Source organism: Pseudorca crassidens, chromosome 5 (assembly GCF_039906515.1).
Source record: "Pseudorca crassidens isolate mPseCra1 chromosome 5, mPseCra1.hap1, whole genome shotgun sequence".
NCBI classification, from domain to species: Eukaryota; Metazoa; Chordata; class Mammalia; order Artiodactyla; family Delphinidae; genus Pseudorca; species Pseudorca crassidens.
The window spans coordinates 55,283,814-55,303,724 of NC_090300.1; the positions used below are offsets into that span (position 1 = coordinate 55,283,814).

Consider the following 19,911-nt stretch of genomic DNA (forward strand, 5'->3'; position numbering starts at 1 on the left):
ATCGTTTGTCCGTTGATTGGTTTGCAAATATTTTCTCCCATTCTAAGGGTTGTCTTTTCGTCTTGTTTATGGTTTCCTTTGCTGTGCAAAAGCTTTAAAGTTTCATTAAGTCCCATTTGTTTCTTTTTATTTCCATTACTCTAGGAGATGGATCAAAAAATATCTTGCTGTGATTTATGTCAAAGAGTGTTCTTCTTACATTTTCCTCTAAGAGTTTTATAGTGTCTGGTCTTACATTTAGGTCTATAATCAATTTTAACTTTATTTTTGTGTATGCTGTTAGGGAGTGTTCTAACTTCATTCTTTTACATGTAGCTGTCCAGTTTTCCCAGCACCACTTATTGAAGAGACCTACTGTTCTCCATTGTATATCCTTGCCTCCTTTGTCATAGATTAGTTGACCATAGGTACGTGGGTGTATCTCTGGGCTTTCTATCTTGTTCCATTTATCTATGTTTCTGTTTATGTTCCAGTACCATATTGTCTTGATTACTGTAGCTTTGTAGTATAGTCTGAAGTCAGGGAGTCTGATTCCTCTAGCTCCTTTTTTTTTCCTCAAGACTGCTTTGGCTATTTGGGGTCTTTTGTGTCTCCATACAAATTTTAAGATTTTTTGTTCTAGTTCTGTAAAAAATGCAATTGGTGATTCGACACGGATTGAATTGAATCTGTAGATTGCTTTGGGTAGTATAGTCATTTTCACAGTATTGATTCTTCCAATCCAATAACATGGTGTATCTCTCCATCTGTTTGTTTCATCTTTAATTTCTTTCATCAGGGTCTTATAGTTTTCTGCATACAGGTCTTTTGTCTCCCTAGGTATGTTTATTCCTAGGTATTTTATTCTTTTTGTTGCAATGGTAAACGGAGATGTTTCCTTAATTTCTCTTTCAGATTTTTCATCATTAGTGTATAGGAATGCAAGAGATTTCTGTGCATTAATTTTGTATCCTGCAACTTTACCAAATTCATTGGTTAGCTCTAGTAGTTTTCTGGTGGCAGCTTTAGGATTCTATGTATAGTATCATGTCATCTGCAAACAGTGACAGTTTGACTTCTTTTTTTCCAATTTGTATTCCTTTTATTTCTTTTTCTTCTCTGATATCCGTGGCTAGGACCTCCAAAACTATGTTGAATACGAGTGGTGAGAGTGGACATCTTTGTCTTGTTCTTGATCTTAGAGGAAATGCTTTCAGTTTTTCACCATTGAGAATGATGTTGGCTGTGGGTTTGTCGTATATGGCCTTTATTATGTTGAGGTAGGTTTCCTCTGTGCCCAATTTCTGGAGATTTTTTTATCATAAATTGGTGTTGAATTTTGTCGAAAGCTTTTTCTGCATCTATTGAGATGATCATATGGTTTTTATTCTTCAGTTTGTTAATATGGTGTATCACATTGATTGATTGGCATATATTGAAGAATCCTTGCATCCCTGGGATAAATCCCATTTGATCATGGTGTATGATCCTTTTAATGTGTCGTTGGATTCTGTATTTTGTTGAGGAATTTTGCATCTATATTCATCAGTGATATTGGTCTGTAATTTTCTTTTTTTGTAGTATCTTTGTCTGGTTTTGGTATCAGGGTGATGGTGGCCTCATAGAATGAGTTTGGGAGTGTTCCTTCCTCTCTGATTTTTTGGAAGAGTTTGAGAAGGATGGTGTTAGCTCTTCTCTAAATGTTTGATAGCATTCACCTGTGAAGTCATCTGGTCCTGGACTTTTGTTTGTTGGAAGATTTTTAATCACAGTTTTATTTTCATTACTTGTGATTGGTCTGTTCATATTTTCTATTTCTTCCTGGTTCAGTCTTGTGAGGTTATATACCTTTCTAAGAATTTGTCCATTTCTTCCAGGTTGTCCATTTTATTGGCATAGAGTTGCTTGTAGTCTCTCAGGATGCTTTGTATTTCTGTGGTGTCTGTTGTAACTTCTCCTTTTTCATTTCTAATTTTATTGATTTGAGTCTTCTCCTCCTTTTTCTTGATGAGTCTGGCTAAAGGTTTATCAATTTTGTTTATCTTCTTAAAGAACCAGCTTTTAGTTTTATTAATCTTTGCTATTGTTTTCTTTGTTTCCATTTCATTTATTTCTGCTCTGATCTTTATGATTTCTTTTCTTCTGCTAACTTGTGGTTTTGTTTGTTTTTCTTTCTCTAGTTCCTTTAGGTGAAAGTTTAGATTGTTTATTTGAGATGTTTGTTGTTTCTTGAGGTAGGATTGTATTGCTATAAACTTCCCTCTTAGAACTGCTTTTGCTGCATCCCATACCTTTTGGATCATCGTGTTTTCATTGTCATTTGTCTCTAAGTATTTTTTGATTTCCTCTTTGATTTCTTCAGGGATCGCTTGGTTATTTAGTAACATGTTGTTTAGCCTCTGTGTCTTTGTGTTTTTTCCCATTTCTTTTCCCTGTAATTGATTTCTAATCTCATAGTGTTGTGGTCAGAAAAGATGCTTGATATGATTTCAGTTTTCTTAACTTTACTGAGGCTTGATTTGTGACCCAAGATGTGATCTGTCCTGGAGAATGTTCCATGCGCAGTTGAGAAGAAGGTGTAATCTGCTGTTTTTGGATGGAATGTCCTATAAATATCAATTAAATCTATCTGGCCTACTGTGTTATCTATCTGGCCTACTGTGTTATTTAAAGCTTTTGTTTCCTTATTAATTTTCTGTCTGGATGGTCTGTCCATTGGTGTAAGTGAGGTGTTAAAGTCCTCCACTATTGTGTTACTGTCGATTTCCTCTTTTATTGCTGTTAGCAGTTGCATTATGTATTGAGGTGCTCCTATGTTGGGTGCATATATTTATAATTGTTATATCTTCTTCTTGGACTGATCCATTGATCATTTTGTAGTGTCCTTCCTTGTCTCATGTAACATTCTTTATTTTAAAGTCTATTTTATCTGATACAAGTATTGCTGCTCCAGCTTTCTTTTGATTTGCATTTGTATGGAATATCTTTTTCCATCCCCTCAGTTTCAGTCTGTATGTGTCCCTAGGTCTGAAGTGGATCTCTTGTAGACAGCATATATATGGGTCTTGTTTTTGTATCCATTTAGCAAGCCTGTGTCTTTTGGTTGGAGCATTTAATCCATTCACGTTTAAGGTTATTATTGATATGTATGTTCCTATTACCATTTTCTTAATCGTTTTGGGTTTGTTTTTGTAGGTTCCTTTCTTCTCTTGTGTTTCCCATTTAGATAAGTTCATTTAGCATTTGTTGAAGATCTGGTCTGGTGGTGCTGAATTCGCTTAGCTTTTGCTTGTCTGTAAAGCTTTTGATTTCTTCATCAAATCTGAATGAGATCCTTGCAGGGTAGAGTAATCTTGGTTGTAGGTTTTTCCGTTTTATCACTTTAAGTATATCATGCCACTCCCCTCTGGCTTGTAGAGTTTCTGCTGAGAAATCAGCTGTTAACCTTATGGGAGTTCCCTTGTATGTTATTTGTCGTTTTTCTCTTGCTGCTTTCAGTAATTTTTCTTTGTCTTTAATTTTTGCCAATTTCATTACTATGCGTCTCGCCGTGTTTCTCCTTGGGTTTATCCTGTATGGGACTCTCTGTGCTTCCTGGACTTGGATGGCTCTTTCCTTTCCCATGTTAGGCAAGTTTTCGACTATAATCTCTTCAGATATTTTCTCGGGTTCTTTCTCTCTCTCTTCTCCTTTTTGGACCCCTATAACGTGAATGTTCTTGCATTTAATGTTGTCCCAGTGGTCTCTTAGGCTGTCTTCATTTCTTTTCATTCTTTTTTCTTTATTCTCTTTTGCAGCAGTGAATTCCATCATTCTGTTTTCCAGGTCACTTATCCGTTCTTCTGCCTCAGTTTTTCTGCTATTGATTCCTTTTAGTGTATTTTTCATTTCAAATCTTGTATTGTTCATCTCTGTTTGTTTATTCTTTAATTCTTCTAGGTCTTTGTTAAACATTTTTTGCATCTTCTTGATATTTGCCTCCATTCTTTTTCCGAGGTCCTGGATCATCTTCACTATCATTATTTTGAATTCTTTTTCTGGAAGGTTGCCTATCTCCACTTCATTTAGTTGCTTTTGTGGGGTTTTGTCTTGTTCCTTCATCTGGTACATAGCCTTCTGCGTTTTCATCTTGTCTGTCTTTCTTTGAATGTGCTTTTTGTTCCTCAGGCTGCAGGATTGTAGTTCTTGCTTCTGCTGTCTGCCCTCTGGTGGATGAGGCTATCTAAGAGGCTTGTGCAATTTTCCTGATGGGAGGGACTGGTGGTGGATATAGCTGGGTGTTGCTCTGGTGGGCAGAGCCCAGTAAAACTTTAATTCACTTGCCTGCTGATGGATGGGGCTGTGTCCTCTCCCTGTTGGTTGGTTGGTCTGAGAAGACCCAACACTGGAGCCTACCCTGGCTTTTTGGTGGGGCTAATGGCAGACTGTGTGAGGGCTCATGCCAAGGAGTACCTCCCAGAAGTTCTGCTGCCAGTGTCCTTGTCCTCATGGAGAGACAGAGCCACCCCCCGCCTCTGCAGGAGACCCCCCAATACTAGCAGGTAGGTCTGGTTCAGTCTCCTGTGGGGCCACTGCTCCTTCCCCTGGGTCCCTAAGCACACACTACTTTGTGTGTGCCCTCCAAGAGTGGAGTCTCTGTTTCCCCCAGTCCTGTCGAAGTCTTGCAGTCAAATCCCCCTAGCCTTTAAAGTCTGATTTTCTAGGAATTCCTTCTCCCGTTGCCAGACCCCCAGGTTCGGAAGCCTGACGTGGGGCTCAGAACCTTCATTCCAGTGGGTGGACTTGTGTGGAATAAGTGTTCTCCAGTTTGTGGGTCACCCACCCAGCAGTTATTGGATTTGATTTTAATATGAATGTGCCCCTCATACCATCTCAGTATGGCTTTTCCTTTGTCTTTGGATGTGGGGTATCTCTTTTGGTGTGTTCCAGTGTCTTCCTGTCGATGATTGTTCAGCTGTTAGTTGTGATTCCAGTGTTCTCACAAGAGGGAGTGAGAGCACGTCCTTCTATTCTGCCATCTTGAACCAATCTGTCCAGTAAATATATTTCTTGAGCACTTATTCTGTGTCAGATCTTGCCCTTACAGAGCCTAGATTAAAGGAGAGGCAGACACAAAAATAATTCCTTAGTTAATTAATTGCAATTGTAAATTTTAGGAAGGAGTAGAGTTTTGTTTGTTTGTTTTTTGAGGACACATATTACAAGACCTGGCCTGTCCTGAGAGTCAAATACCACTTCTTAATCTGGCAAGGATGAATGGGCGTTAGCTGGTTGAGGAAGGAATAAGGAGGGCAGAGATGAAGGAGTGCAGAGAGAGCATTGCAGACAGAGGGAACAGTATGCTTGATGGTTTTGAGGCAGGGAGGAACAAGGCTTGCTCTAAGAACTATAAGATGAATGTGACACTGACATCCTTCCAGTTTCTAGAAATATACAGTCATTATTTTAATAGTGTTAATGTTGCACATGTTAATTTTTTTTTAAATTTCAATAGGTAAAATTTAATACTTATTCATGATTTTTTAAATACATGTATGTTTTGATGAGGATTATTAAAACACGCACAAACACACACAAACACACACACCTAGCATCACACTTAATGGTAAAACTGATGCTTTCCTGCTGACAGGCATGGTCACAATGGTCATGAACAAGAGAAGAATGTCTTCTATTCAACATTGTCCTTGAGATCTTAATCAGGTTTTTTTTTAATTTATTTATTTTTGGCTGCGTTGGGTCTTTGTTGCTGCGCCCAGGCTTTCGATAGTTGCGGCGAGCAGGGGCTACTCTTTGTTGCGGTGCGTAGGCTTCTCATTGCGGCGGCTTCTCTTGTTGCGGAGCATGAGCTGTAGGCGTGTGGGCTTCAGTAGTTGTGGCTCACGGGCTCTAGAGCGCAGGCTCAGTAGTTGTGGCACACGGGCTTAGTTGCTCCGCAAAATGTAGGGTCTTCCCAGACCAGGGCTCGAACCTATGTCCCCTGCACTGGCAGGCGGATTCTTAACGACTGCGCCACCAGGGAAGTCCCTCTTTGGGAGAGGTACTGAATAGGAGGGGCAAGGGTCTTGTAGGGTGCTGAGAATAATTTATATTTGATTGTGTTGTGAGTATATGAATGTATACGTTTCTATAAGTTCTTCAAGCTCCATTCTTCTGATCTGTGGACTTTATTTATATGCACGTTATACCTGCTAGTGTTGGAGGGTCTCCTGCAGAGGCAGGGGTGGCTGTGTCTCACTGTGAGGACAAGGACGCTGGCCTCAGAAGTTCTGGGAAGTATTTATTCCTTGGCATGAGCCCTCCCAGACTCCGCCATTAGCCCCACCAAAGAACCCAGGTAGCACACCTGGTAATTTTTAACTACAGTTTTTTAAGCTTTGTTATGTCCTTTAATTTATATTTATATATAAATTAGTGATTTTTTTTTTTTTACTTTTGTTATCTAAAGGAACTAAATGAGATTAGAACTTAAAACTGAGGTTCTTAAAAGAACATACTTTGCCATGGCATCCGTGGTTTAGTCTTTCGGAAGTTGTCTTCTGATAACTAAATATCTATGTTATATGACTAAAACACTGACATTTAGGTAATAGATTCAAAAATTTGTGTGTGTGATGGGTCTTATTTGTAATATTTATTTTATACTGTTCATTGTTATTTCCAGGTTCTATACACGCTTTTTTTTCCCCAAAAAACATTTTTCTTATAAATTGCTTTCTATTGTTACACAGTAGAGTCAGGTCAGTAATAGATACTTGGGAATGGTATGCAACAGTGTTAGGTCAGAAACTCATTTCTCTTTCAATTTTCCTTTGTAAGTTATAGTTCCTGGTTCTTTTTCTTCTTTAATTGTTGTTTCTGGTTTAGTGAAAGAAAAAAAGGAATTGTCTGAAAGAAAAGGTATCTTAACATTGGTTTTTTTTTTTTTTTTTAGTTATATAGCATAAGCAACACAGGAGAATTCACTTAGCTAAATTCAAATGCATGAACTTACCCCCCTCAAATTTGAACCATATCTAAGATATAGCCTAAGTTTTGTGTTTATACAAGATTCTGTGCCACATACTTCTTATCTAGTACATAAATTTAGGTAATGAAACCGTTGAAGAGTATTAAATTGAAATTACTGTGTTATTTTGGCAGGTTATTCTCGTTCAAGTTAATCCAGGTGAGACTTTTACAATAAGAGCGGAGGATGGAACGCTTCAGTGCATTCAAGGTAAGGAAGTTCTTTGTAAGCCTTCTAATCAAAGAAGTTTTCCTTTATTTATTATTTTATAGAAGTAGAGTTTATCTCTGAGTTTGCATGTGATTTTCTAGAAGTAAAATTTATCTTGGATTTTTGGGGTTTTTTTGTTTTTGCTTTTATTAGGGGCTCCTTAGTGCTGATGTGGGCCTGTGATATATAAGTGACAAAGTTAAATATCTTGAGTATTCTATTGACTTTTAAGTGAATTAAATAAACTTGGGAAAGCTTGCATTGTTTTCATGTATTATGGAACTTGGTAGTCCTGAAAAATGCAGAGATTTTTAAGAGAGCTTAAAATTCCAGATGAGAACAGCAAGTACTTTTTCAAATTAGGTAAAAGTTTCAAATACATATTGTGATGCTATCCAAATGATTTTTTTAGGGGTAAAAAATATGTATTAAATATCTGTTATTTATTACTGAGTAACAAATTACTTAAATTTAGTAGCTTAAAACAGTTCTTGTCTGCAGTTTCTGTGGGTCAGGAATTTAGGCACAGCTTAGCTGTGTCCTATGGCTCTGGGCCTCTCGAAATGCTAAAATCCAGGTGTGGGCTAGATAGAGCTGCAGTCACTGTGAGGCATGTCAGAGTGTCAGTCTGTTTCCAGGCTCGCCTGAGTGGTTGTTGGCAGGATTTAGGTTTTTTTTGTGGGCTAGTGGCAGGCGGCTTCCTTCTGTTCCTTGCTAAGTGGCCTCTCCATGGGGATGCTTACATTATGGCCGCTTCATCGGAGCAGGGACTAAAGGGCAAGAGGGAGTGGTATGTCCAGCCCACTCCAGAAAGGGGATTACACAGAGTATGAATACCAGCAGCCAACTTTTAGAAAGCGGCCCACCACCGTCCACCCTCGGCCCTGAGTAATTCATGTCTCTCCCGTATGCAAGATACGCCCTCCTAAGATCTCCAAAACTCTTATTCCAGTACAGCATCAGCTCAGAGTCCAGAGTCTTGTTACCTAAATAAGCTCCAGGAGTAGGTGAGGCTCCTTGGGTGTAGTTCTTTAAGTACCGCTCCTAGGGCATTTCAGTTAATTTCTAGTTTGTGTAATACCGGTGCCTCTTCTCTGTAGTTCACTAAGGAAAGAAAGACGCTTAGGTACTCTGATCCCTATGGGGTTCTGTGTAGGAAGATCAATCCAGATATGGAGTTAGTGTACAAATACTGCTGTGGTGGAGGGCACTGTGTGACAGCTCTTTTTGGCAGTGATTGGGATTATGGGGCAAATGGTAAATTGGCCTGTAATTGAGTTCAATACTAGGTTATTGATTAGACTGGAATCTGACCAGAGGTCTTACTTTAATACTTGGGCTTGCTCACCAATATATAAAGAAAATGAAGGGAAATGCCCTTTAGTTTTAGTTTTCCATAATGAGCTGCATGGAAAAAGTTGATCTTCGTATTGTTTTGCATAATAGCAGAGTGTGCTGCTGTGTCGTTTCATTACTTGTTTTTGTAACTATAAGAACAAAAATTTAGGAAAACAATTAAAACTCATTAGGCTAGAATCCTAGTGAGTTTTAATTGCAGTTAATCTGAAATGATTTAACCATTTTATTAATGGTTTTTTTCTGATCGCATTCATTGTGTCCCTGAAATTGATCTTGGTGTTCTAAACCATTTAAAAACCAAACCTAGTCTTCAGTGATAGATCACACAAAGGAACTTCAGGTAAAAGAAGAGAGAAAAATATTTTAAAATAGTATGGGTTACAGAATCTTCTACCTACTTGTAGAACTGTAACAGATATTATCAACAAATAAAACCCCAAGATTCACTCTGTATCTTAAAAAAAAAAAAATCACACTAGTAAAACTAGATGAAAAGTTATTTTACCTACATAGAATGAAGCTGGTGTTTCCAGTTCAGTAAGAAAATAGGTGAGCTTCTGGTCATGGTAACATTGGAAGCTTATGCTTTGGCTAGAAGACTGTGTCCCTCTACAGCTGAGTATGTGTAATAGAGTCTATAAAAGCAAATTGCTGAATGGATCAACATATATAAAATCCACTTTTTCATGCCACCTGCTTTTACTTTTGGTGTCTGAAGAGTGTGTGTGTGTGTGTGTTCATCTAGTTAGCCTCTTCCTCACTTTTTGTGGGTCCAATTCGTAACTGGCATACTCTGCAGGGAATTTAGCAAGTATATTCCTCTGTCCACAATGGAAGCTTTGTATTTATTCATGATGGTACTTGGAGATAAGTGACACTAACACCCCTTTCAGTGATTTAAAAAAATGCCATTCACTAAAGAGGAATTGTAGAGCCGTTTATCTTTGGCTTACTGAGCCTTCCTATTCTTTGTTCTCTTCTGAACACCCAGGTACTGTGGTTATCTTTATTTGGACATGTTGGTACCTGGCCCAACTAATTGAAATGACACAGGACAGGATGAGGGTGACCTGGAACCCCAAGTGGTTTGCTAGGGCTTGGGAGGCCCTGGGACAACAGGATCAACTGCAGGAACTGGAAGGAACCCCAGTCCAGACCCATTGTTGGCCACTCATGCATAACTGGCAGCCACTCAGCCCAGGTGCTCTCATCCCCCCCTTCATCTGAGTTCCAGTGTGAGTTAATGAATGCTTCACTCCAGGTAGGCAGAGCATATCAACATAGAATGTGGGAATAGGCAATATGTTTATAAATTCCAACACAAGTTGTTATTATCCTTTCACTGTGATTAACATCCCTATCATTGCTAATATTTATTCAACTCTTAGCCTTATGCATTCTCTCATTGAATGGGTATGACAGATACACATGAGGAAGCTGAGACCTGTAGAGGCTAATTCACACATCTAAAGTCATATAGTGCAGCTACATATAAAAGAATGAAATTAGCACACTCCCTAACACCATACACAAAAATAAACTCAGAATGGATTAAGGACCTAAATGTAAGGCCAGACACTATAAACTCTTAGAGGAAAACATAGGCCGAACACTCTATGATGTAAATCACAGCAAGATCCTTTTTAACCCACCTCCTAGAGAAATGGAAATAAAAACAAAAATAAACAAATGGGACCTAATGAAACTTAAAAGCTTTTGCACAGCAAAGGAAACCATAAACAAGATGAAAAGACAACCCTCAGAATGGGAGAAAATATTTGCAAATGAAGCAACTGACAAAGGATTAATCTCCAAAATTTACAAGCAGCTCATGCAGCTCAATATCAAAAAAACAAAAAACCCAATCAAAAGATGGGCAGAAGACCTAAATAGACATTTCTCCAAAGAAGATATACAGACTGCCCACAAACACATGAAAGGATGCTCAACATCACTAATCGCTAGAGAAATGCAAATCAAAACTACAATGAGGTATCACCTCACACTGGTCAGAATGGCCATCACCAAAAAATCTACAAACAATAAGTGCTGGAGAGGGTGTGGAGAAAAGGGAACCAACCCTCTTGCACTGTTGGTGGGAATGTAAATTGATACAGCCACTATGTAGAACAGTATGGAGGTTCCTTAAAAAACTAAAAGTAGAATTACCATATGACCCAGCAATCCCACTGTTGGGCATATACCTGGAGAAAAGCATAAGTCAAAAGAGTCATGTACCACAATGTTCGTTGCAGCTCTATTTACAATAGCCAGGACATGGAAGCAACCTAAGTGTCCATTGACAGATGAATGGGTAAAGAAGATGTGGCACATATATACAATGGAATATTACTCAGCCATAAAAAGAAATGAAATTGAGTAATTTGTAGTGAGGTGGATGGACCTAGAGTCTGTCATGCAGAGTGAAGTAAGTCAGAAAGAAAAAAACAAATACCGTATGCTAACATATATATGGAATCTAAAAAAATAAATGGTTATGAAGAACCTGGGAGCAGGACAGGAATAAAGACGCAGACGTACAGAATGGACTCCAGGACATGGGGAGGGGGAAGGGTAAGCTGGGACAAAGTGAGAGAGTGGCATGGACATATATACAACTACCAAATGTAAAATAGATAGCTAGTGGGAAGCAGCCGCATAGCACAGGGAGATCAGCTCCATGCTCTGTGACCACCTAGAGGGGTGAGATTGGAAGGGTGGGAGGGAGATGCAAGAGGGAGGAGATATGGGGATATATGTAAATGTATAGCTGATTCACTTTGTTATAAAGCTGAAACTAATACACCATTGTAAAGCAATTATACGCCAATAAAGATGTTAAAAAAAATAATAAAGTCATCTAGTGAGAAACAGCAGAGCTCTTTATTGCCTTGCTCCGTGGCTTTACGTCAGGGAATCATGAACTCACATCGACTCCATTTTCTTGGGCACGTGACAAGAGCAAGATGGGTTCCTATTCCTGGAGTAACAGGATTCTGGGAAGGATGCTAGGTGAGTACTCAGGTGACCAGAATGAGATAGAGATGGTTTGCAGAGCAAAAGTGGATGGTGGAGACTGGGTCTTTGGAATAAGACAGGTACCCTGTTAACAGAAGTGGGAGCAGGATAGTTCGATACCGGGAGTATTGATTTAGAAGTCCTTAAATTATCTCTGTCCAGAGTCAGGATTGGGCCCAGAGTTGGGCTGAGCTTCTAGGTGGGGCTTCCAGCTTCAGTTGCTGGAAGAGGAGGGATACAATGGTAGAGGACTGGTTAGGAAAGGATCTGAAATTGAGTCATATTGTAATGGAAACTTCTAAAAGAAGCATTTGTATTTAAAGTTAAGAGAATGAAGCTCTAGTTGTGCTTTTTCAACACCAGCCGGCAGATGGGGAGGTGTTTTTTCGGCGGGGAAGGGGAGTGCGCCTTCCGGGAAAGTTTGAAGTCATTCCTATTGCTTACACCGTGGTTGAAACTGTCAGCTTGATAGCTTTGCTATTGCAGCACTAGCCAGCATGGTAAGAATTGCTGGGGGCTGGGGGGTGGGGTTAGGGGGAGGGAGTGGAGCTGGTTGCAGGCCTTCCTGGAAACTTTGAAATTACACCCTATGAGGTCAACCTCCTCTGCTTGTAGTCGAATTTGTCAGCTTTATAATTTTCTCTATAGGACATTTATGACATCACTAGAAAGACCCCAGAAGCTCATTGTGGTGCCATGAAAAGGCAGTCTGGAAATTCAGAGCACATCAGTGTAAAGCATATGGTTACTCTGGGGAAAAAACAAGAGTTTGTTTTCATGGGAATGTCCTTGGTGATAAAGGAAGAAAAACACAGGAAACATACAATATGCTGTGAAAGCAGATTCATTTCTAATGGAATATTTCTCAATATTTCCATGAAACATGAATCATAGGTCTTGAAGGGGCCACAGAAGGTCATAGTTTCTTCTTACTTGGAGGCAGCACTATACCTATGGCATCCTAGACAAAAGATTTTTCTTTCCTAGGCCAGGTGAAAGTGTATAAAGAGCTAATTGTAAGGGAAAAAAGAATCTTAGCAATCAATATGAATTTTTTCCTTTGGTGAAATTCAGGAATTAATAGAGGGCAGCTGCAGGTCTCTCCCATTATTTTCATATCCTTGTCTGGGCTGAGGTGCTGGCAGTGCAGCCTTCCTTCCTGTCCACGCATGCCATCTTTTTATCTGGGCCATTTCTCTGCTCCCTGTAAAACGCTTCAGCCAAAACAAATACCACACTTCCTTTAAGCTCTAGGCTCTCTCCTTCGGCAGGGGTCCCCCCCTTCCCCCCGGACCATTTCAGTCCATTCTGACCTTTCTCTGCGTTCCTGGAGGAGCAGGTAGAGGTAGCACTGCATGTAACTATCTGGTTATATGTGTAAACCTTTCCTTAGCCCTTGAGTTAGACTGTGAGTCCAGTTGTGACAGGAAACGGTGTATCCTCCACCCTACCTACCTCCAGCCACACAGCCTGACAATAATTACTGACTACTAGGCCCTTGACTAGCTCTGGCATTACATCCGATGTGATGATTTTTCTTTTAACTTCTACTATTGTGCCGGGAACTTGAAGATATTTAGTTAAGTGCTTTTAGGGGCCTTTAAAATCTCTATAGAAGAACTTTCAAATTTCAAATCACATTATAATTAAAGCTTATCAGTTTCCTTTAAAAAAATGTGTAAGTCTAAAGAACTTTCATATTAACCAGTAGTAATGCTGCAGTTTTTGTCTTTCAAGACTTATATTTCAAATCATGAGCCTGAAGAAAACAGGTGAATGTCCTGGTGATAACAGCAAACAACAGGTTAAAGTGAAATGCTTGGGAATCACCATTATTCTAATAAAGAATAATATTTAAAGATATCTGATTACTAATGTTTCTTGTCCAGAATAATCTAGACATCTTTAAAAAGATTATTTACTCGGCTCATTTGTGGTAAGTGAGTAGAGACCTTGAAATGACAGCAGAATGTATGGCAGGAGGGAAACTTGAGGAGAGCCTTACTCTGAGATGGCTGTAGTTTGGGTTCTGTCAGAGTGTGAGACTTTCTCCCTCTCCTGCTTGCTCTCCTTAAGCCTTCTTCAGCTCCGTGTCTAAGTCCCCCTGCCCCACTGAGTGTGGGAACTGTATCATCGATGAACAGCATGCTCTGCTCATAGGCCCCTGTGAATGACACCATTGAGAGCCGTTCCACATTTTTGAATCTCCTCGTTTGTCTCCCACCCCACTCCCTGCCATATTCAGACTCCAGACTGTCACTGGGACCTTAAAGTTACTTTTTTTCCTCACTTGGTACTTTAAGTGCATTTATTAGACTTGGTTGGCACATTAAAACACCGACCTGTCATTCTTTCTAAGAATTTTATGACAGATCCTAGTGGACTCTCTTTGTCTCTTGCTTTGTTGATTGAGAAATGACTTGAGTGATGTCATAGGTAGGGCTTGCAAGCTGAGGTAGACTGTCATTTCACAAGCAAAGCTTCTATATGGTCTATGCCTTTAAAGAAAACTCTGCATATAAGTGAGAAATTCCTATTTTACTGGCTTACAACCAAGGAAGAGGACCTGTTGCAAATGAAGTCTGTCTCCTAAGAGTGATTGAACCCTTGCCCTGGCTGAAATTTGCAAACAAGTCTTTTATCCAAACTATTTGGGTGAATTTTTTTTTTTTTTTTTTTTTTGCGGTACACGGGCCTCTCACTGCTGTGGCCTCTCCCGCTGTGGAGCACAGGCTCTGGACGCGCAGGCTCAGCGGCCATAGCTCTCGGGCCCAGCCGCTCCGCGGCATGTGGGATCTTCCCGGACCGGGGCAGTCCCCTGCATCGGCAGGCGGACTCTCAACCACTGCGCCACCAGAGAAGCCCTATTTGGGTGATTTGAAAGTGAACTTACTGTCCTATGACTGCCTTTAAATAGTTTAGAATCTTTGCAAACTTTCATTACATTGAATATGTAATTGATTGTTATTTGACTGTATGTAATTACTTATGGAAAGTCTGTACTATAAGGCAAAAGAGTTTTTCCTGTTACAATTTTCTTATTTTGAGATCTTCTTTTTCTACACAAGAAACTGCTTTGAAAGTCAGTTCCTTTTGCATTTGGGGGTTTGTGAGGGATCGCTAATGTTATTAGTGATGTTACTGTGAACAGTTAAGGCCTCACTTGAGAAAATCTTTTAGAATTGAAAATATCTTTTAGAATTGAAAATACCGAGTTTTTGTCCAGGCTAGCCCCAGTGTCCTGCCCATCTTTCTGACTGATCCAGAACTGTATTTGGTAAGACTTAGTACATGTTTCCAGTGAGGCTCTAGGCTGAGAGAATCTGAGTTTCTAGGAATATCTGAATTATTCCACCAATGTGCCAGCTCATTTTATAACTTAAATATTAGATTTGGGACAAATCAGTCTCTTACCTGTGTGTGTGTAATGTTGATGAGAAATCACTTTTGGCATTTTGGAGAATACCTGATCTCTGAGATGTTTGAGAGCCTTATTCTGGGCATGATGATTTGCCTTTTTTCTCATCCATGGACATGCAGAGCTGTTTGTGCAAATAGGAGTTCTGTATGCTGACCTGATAGGCCCCCTTTCAGACAATAGCTTGCTGCCGAGTAACTGGAAGTTTCCCACCAGAGTAGTCTCCATAAGGGTCGGTGAGTACTGATGGGCCCAGAGCAGAAAGTCCAGTTTATGGAGGGGGTGGGAAGAAAGTCTGTGATGATAAGTGTGGCTGTCATCATGCTGGGACTGAGTAATGTCATGAGACTGGGTTACATCAGTATCAAACCATGCTGCATCTCAAGGGAAAATTCCCAGTGTGTCTGCTGCTTTCTACCCTTCCCATTTATCTCGATTGTTTTTAGCTATTGTTGCATATCCATAATTAGGACAAAAACTTTACACAAAATTATATTGTCAGACTTTCTTTGGCCTTTTTCTTCAAGTAAAGCTTGAGTGATTTAATTGTTAGATGTTATAAAGGTTATGTTCTAAGAGTAAAGGCTCTGTAGTGAGAATCCCTGGTTGTTTGCTAGATAGTGGTTAGACTCTCAGCCTCAGTTTCTTTCCTCTGTTAAAATGGGGTTAGTGGGAATACCTATCCAGTAAGGTTGTGAGACATTCCATTGTAAGTGCCATCATCATCATCATCATCATCTAGTAATGTACACAGCTTTGCTGATTATTTTTGTTCGAAACAGATGCCATAACCAATTGTGGGCAATGACTTGGTTATCAAAGTTCGAGCCTCCATTTCTTTGCCTACTTAACAGTAGGCTTGCTCTCATGGGTTGATGGTGATGGCAACATTTCAGACATTTCAGATGAAGGTTTATGGGGTTGTATGTATTGTTCAGATAAAAGATTGTGGATAAAACAGTGGTTCCACTGTTTCATGCATTTAAAGTAAGTTTTGTTGTAGTTGAAGCTTCAGTCGTTGCTTTTATTTTGGATGATAAGCTGTTAACTCACACTATGCTTGAGAGGCCGTATTCAGACAGGCCTATAAAGTGGTTCCTGTGGGTATGCCTTCCGTCCTTTAGGCCTTGTCGTTCACATTTCAGTTAAATTCCATACTTCTTTAATCTTTATTTAATGTGTTGTGCTCTTAGGCAGTACTGAAGAGGCAGTAAGGCATATTGGTAAGATCATTATGGGTTTTTGGGTAAGATTGGCTGACTTAGAAGTCCCCTGCATATAGATGTGTATCGTAAAAGCAGTTACTTCTCTACATCTACACCTAATCTGTAAAATTGGAATAATAATATCAGTCTTAAAGAATTGCTATGGGGATTAAATGACATATTGGGTAGAAAGCACTTAGAACAGTTTCTAAGGCAATGTAAGGGTCCAATAAATAGGAACCATTATTAGGCTCCCAGTCTCCATTACGGCTAGACGTTGAACCACCGTTTATTTTTGTTACTTGTCAGTTTAAAGCATTTCAGGGAAGACTCTGTGAACTTGAGGTATTGGTTAGGAGTTTTCAGATGTCTTCACATTTTAGTCGTACTGCTTCATAATATGTTTAAAAATTATGCAGTGGGAGTTTAGCTTCTGTGCCCTTTTTGTCTTTCAGCCTTGTTCAGCAGTGGTTAAAATGTCGTTTCTGAGGGTACCACTGCTTGGAGTTCCTTAAATGTCACAGATCTTTGCATGACAGATAATTCCGAAGAGCTAATTGTCACATTACCTCGATTGTCCACCACATTTTATTTCACAGCTTATAATCTTTTAGTTCTTGCTTTATTCTTTCTGTATTTTTTACCTTTGTGTTTTACACTTACAATTTGAAATGGAAAATTTCATGTTGGAGGTGTCTGTAAAGGGTTCTTCAAGGGTAGGGGTCAAATCTTAGTGATCTTTGTATCCCAGTGCCTATCCAGCACCTCCTAGATGCTCAGAAAAGAGGAAAGTCATTTCCTGATTTACTGCTAAAAAATCATGTCAAAATCATGGAAAAGTCTCATAGTTAATTCACAGAGGTAATTTTTTGTTTTTGTACTTAAGTAATTAAGTTTGGTTATTTTTACTCTCCGTTCCTCGAATTAAGATAATGAATGCCGGTGTGAGTTTGTTTCCAAAAACACACAGTAATTCTGAAGAAGTCCAAAATATTGGTTAGCTCCCTTACTTGTAAAAAGCATGAAGGAGTGATCATTATATCCATTCTTTTGATAATCTTTTTCTTTTGTGAGGAGTAGGCTGGGAACACCTTGGAAAATATTTTTAAGGCTATTTAATAGTGAAAGATAGACCAGCTTTATCTTTTATGTTATTAGCAAGTAATTTAGATTGTTCATTAGTATTTTATTGTTTTCGTGTAGTTAAAAATTATAGCATTTATCTGTAGCAGTAAACTCTCAGGAAACTCCATGTCAGACCCAGGAATAAACAGAGTACACGTTAAATTGTAAACGAGTCTGGTTACTGAAGTAAATGGAGTTGGCAGGCAGGAGGCGAAGAGAGCCTGGGTGAGGGCATTGGTGGTGGGTGTGGAAGCAGGAACAGAAATTTGAGATGTTTAGGAGATAGTCATGACTTGCTGACCAGTAGGACACACACTGAAGAGAGGGAGTGAGCTATGCACTAGATGTTGTACGTTTCCCTAAGATAGGTGGAATCCGGTCCTTTAGAAAAATGTTTGTCCTACAGTGTAAACAATAGTTTACAAACTAAACATTTTGTATTCACTCTGTCCTAATTGGACAAGCATTAGGATTAACAAAAAAGGATAAAAAAATGCAAACTTTTTTCTTTCTTTAAGTAAGTGCGTTTTTTCTGCTCATAAACTTGGGTATTGCTTCTTGGAGGAGAGTTTTCAGTGACTTGGAAGGTATTTTGCGCACTATTTTTTGAGGATATGAAGACAGTTGGGTAAAAGGGGAGTGTGTTTTAATACTTCCTTCTGGACTCATCTAAATATGGAGAAAACTGGCCTCAAAACTGCCCACAGGGACTTCCCTGGTGGCACAGTGGTTAAGAATCCACCTGCCAATGCAGGGGACACAGGTTCGAGTCCTGGTCCGGCAAGATCCCACATGCGGCAGAGCAACTAAACCTGTGCACCACAACTACTGAGCCTGTGCTCTAGAGCTCATGAACCACAACTCCTGAAGCCTGGTCGCTTAGAGCAGGTGCTCCGCAACAAAGAGAAGCCACTGCAATGAGAAGCCCGCGCACCGCAACAAAGAATAGCGCCCACTCGCCTCAACTAGAGAAGGCCCGCGCTCAGCAACAAAGACGCAACGCAGCCAAAAATAAATAAATAAATAAATTTATTCAAAACAAAACAAAAAAACTGCCCACATCAGCGACTTTCCTTTATGCTCCTGGTTCGGGGTTCTTTGCATATACCCACATTTCTTGTGTGGCTGCATATAACTCCCCAACCCCCTTTAGCAATTGGAGAGAAAAGTTGAGGTGTTGAAAACTCTTCAGGTCTTTTTGTGTCTGAGTTAAAATGGAAGTGTTCCATAATTCAAATATAACATCTTTATGGACACTTTATATATGGCAGTGCAGCAGAGCCAGAATTAACAGGCTTTGTGGGATCTTTCTGGCTATAGGAGTTTCAACATTTTCACTTAATTTAAAAAGCTTCCAGTTATTAGCAAATTAAAATTTCTGTTCTAAACTGATAAGAAGAGGAGGCAAAACATCAGGGGAAGAAAAGTCTTTGGGAACAGAAGTGGAAACTTAAAAAGATAAATATAAGCATTATTCTTAGTGTGTTTTTGAGTGAAAGTGTTATTCTATTAGAGGATCGACTAGATGAATTTTATGTTTTGTTCTGCAGTTCTCAGTAAAGTGGATATACACACTCACACATTATCTCATATAGATGTCAAATTAAACTCTGCCTGTTCGTGGCTTGAAGTGCCAAGTCTTTAACTGTTGTCTGAGGTTGGATTATTTTGGTTATCTGGGATTGGATCTTTTAACATCGGTCAGTGTGTCTTATGCTAGATCCAGCAGTGTCAATTTTCTGTGCCTGCTGTACCAGGATACAAGCATTGCAGACAACACGTGTACTTTGGCACAGCTAGAACTTGTCTCCTCCAATTGAGGAAGAACAGTCTTTGCAGGCAGTATAATCAAACCTTTATACTTAAATTGCCTGAGTGTAAGCATTGAAATAGTCACAAAATGTTAAAGTACAGCAAAAGTGTGGCTTGTTATACCATAAATTAGAAACCAAGATCTGAGATTAATTAGTTAATTTATTCTCAATGATCAAGACATTTCTTATTCTGTGGGTCAAGCATTCACATTTTGAGTGACATAGTTCTTGCATCATATGCTTAAGGTAAAGAACATCTCTAACACCTCAGGATTTTAAGGCTGGTTGTATTAACATTAGTGGTTTGTAACTTTTGCACATCAGAATTACCTGGGGAACTTGAAAAAAAAAAATGCACAAGTTGACCTCCAGGCTAATTGCAGGGAATTGTCAGATTGTCTAAGCCAAGGGGAACTGTCAGATTGTTTTGGGGGCAAGACCTTGGCATTAGTTTTGAAAAGCTTCATAGGTAATTTAATACGCAGTGGAGACTGAGAATTTCTGGTTAACCTAACCCTCAGGATAGTTTAAGAAATTCTCATGGTGTGTTTTCCCAAGTACATCACACTGCACATGCTGTGTACCTGTCTGTTCATCCAGGTTAGTCTTCTTTAAGAATGTTTGCAAAGTGCTTAAAGATCGTTTATCTTGTAATCATATACTTATTAATAAGTAAGCTGTATGTGGTGGTTGTTTTTATTGAACCTATTAACTGAAATGGCTCTTTTTGTTATAAACTTCTGTAAGTAGTAAATAAGGGTCATCAAACAGAAA

General features: G+C 39.3%; 1 protein-coding gene across 3 annotated transcripts in view; it reads left to right on the forward strand.

Moving 5' to 3' along the window:
* The window catches only part of FNDC3B (fibronectin type III domain containing 3B), a 358,179-nt gene that overhangs the window by 97,830 nt on the left and 240,438 nt on the right, over window positions 1-19,911 (forward strand). For all 3 annotated transcript variants that reach the window (XM_067738062.1, XM_067738064.1, XM_067738065.1), the window contains exon 3: window positions 7,123-7,198. In XM_067738062.1, the coding sequence (XP_067594163.1) occupies window positions 7,123-7,198 (76 nt within the window). The remainder of the gene's footprint in view (window positions 1-7,122; window positions 7,199-19,911) is intronic.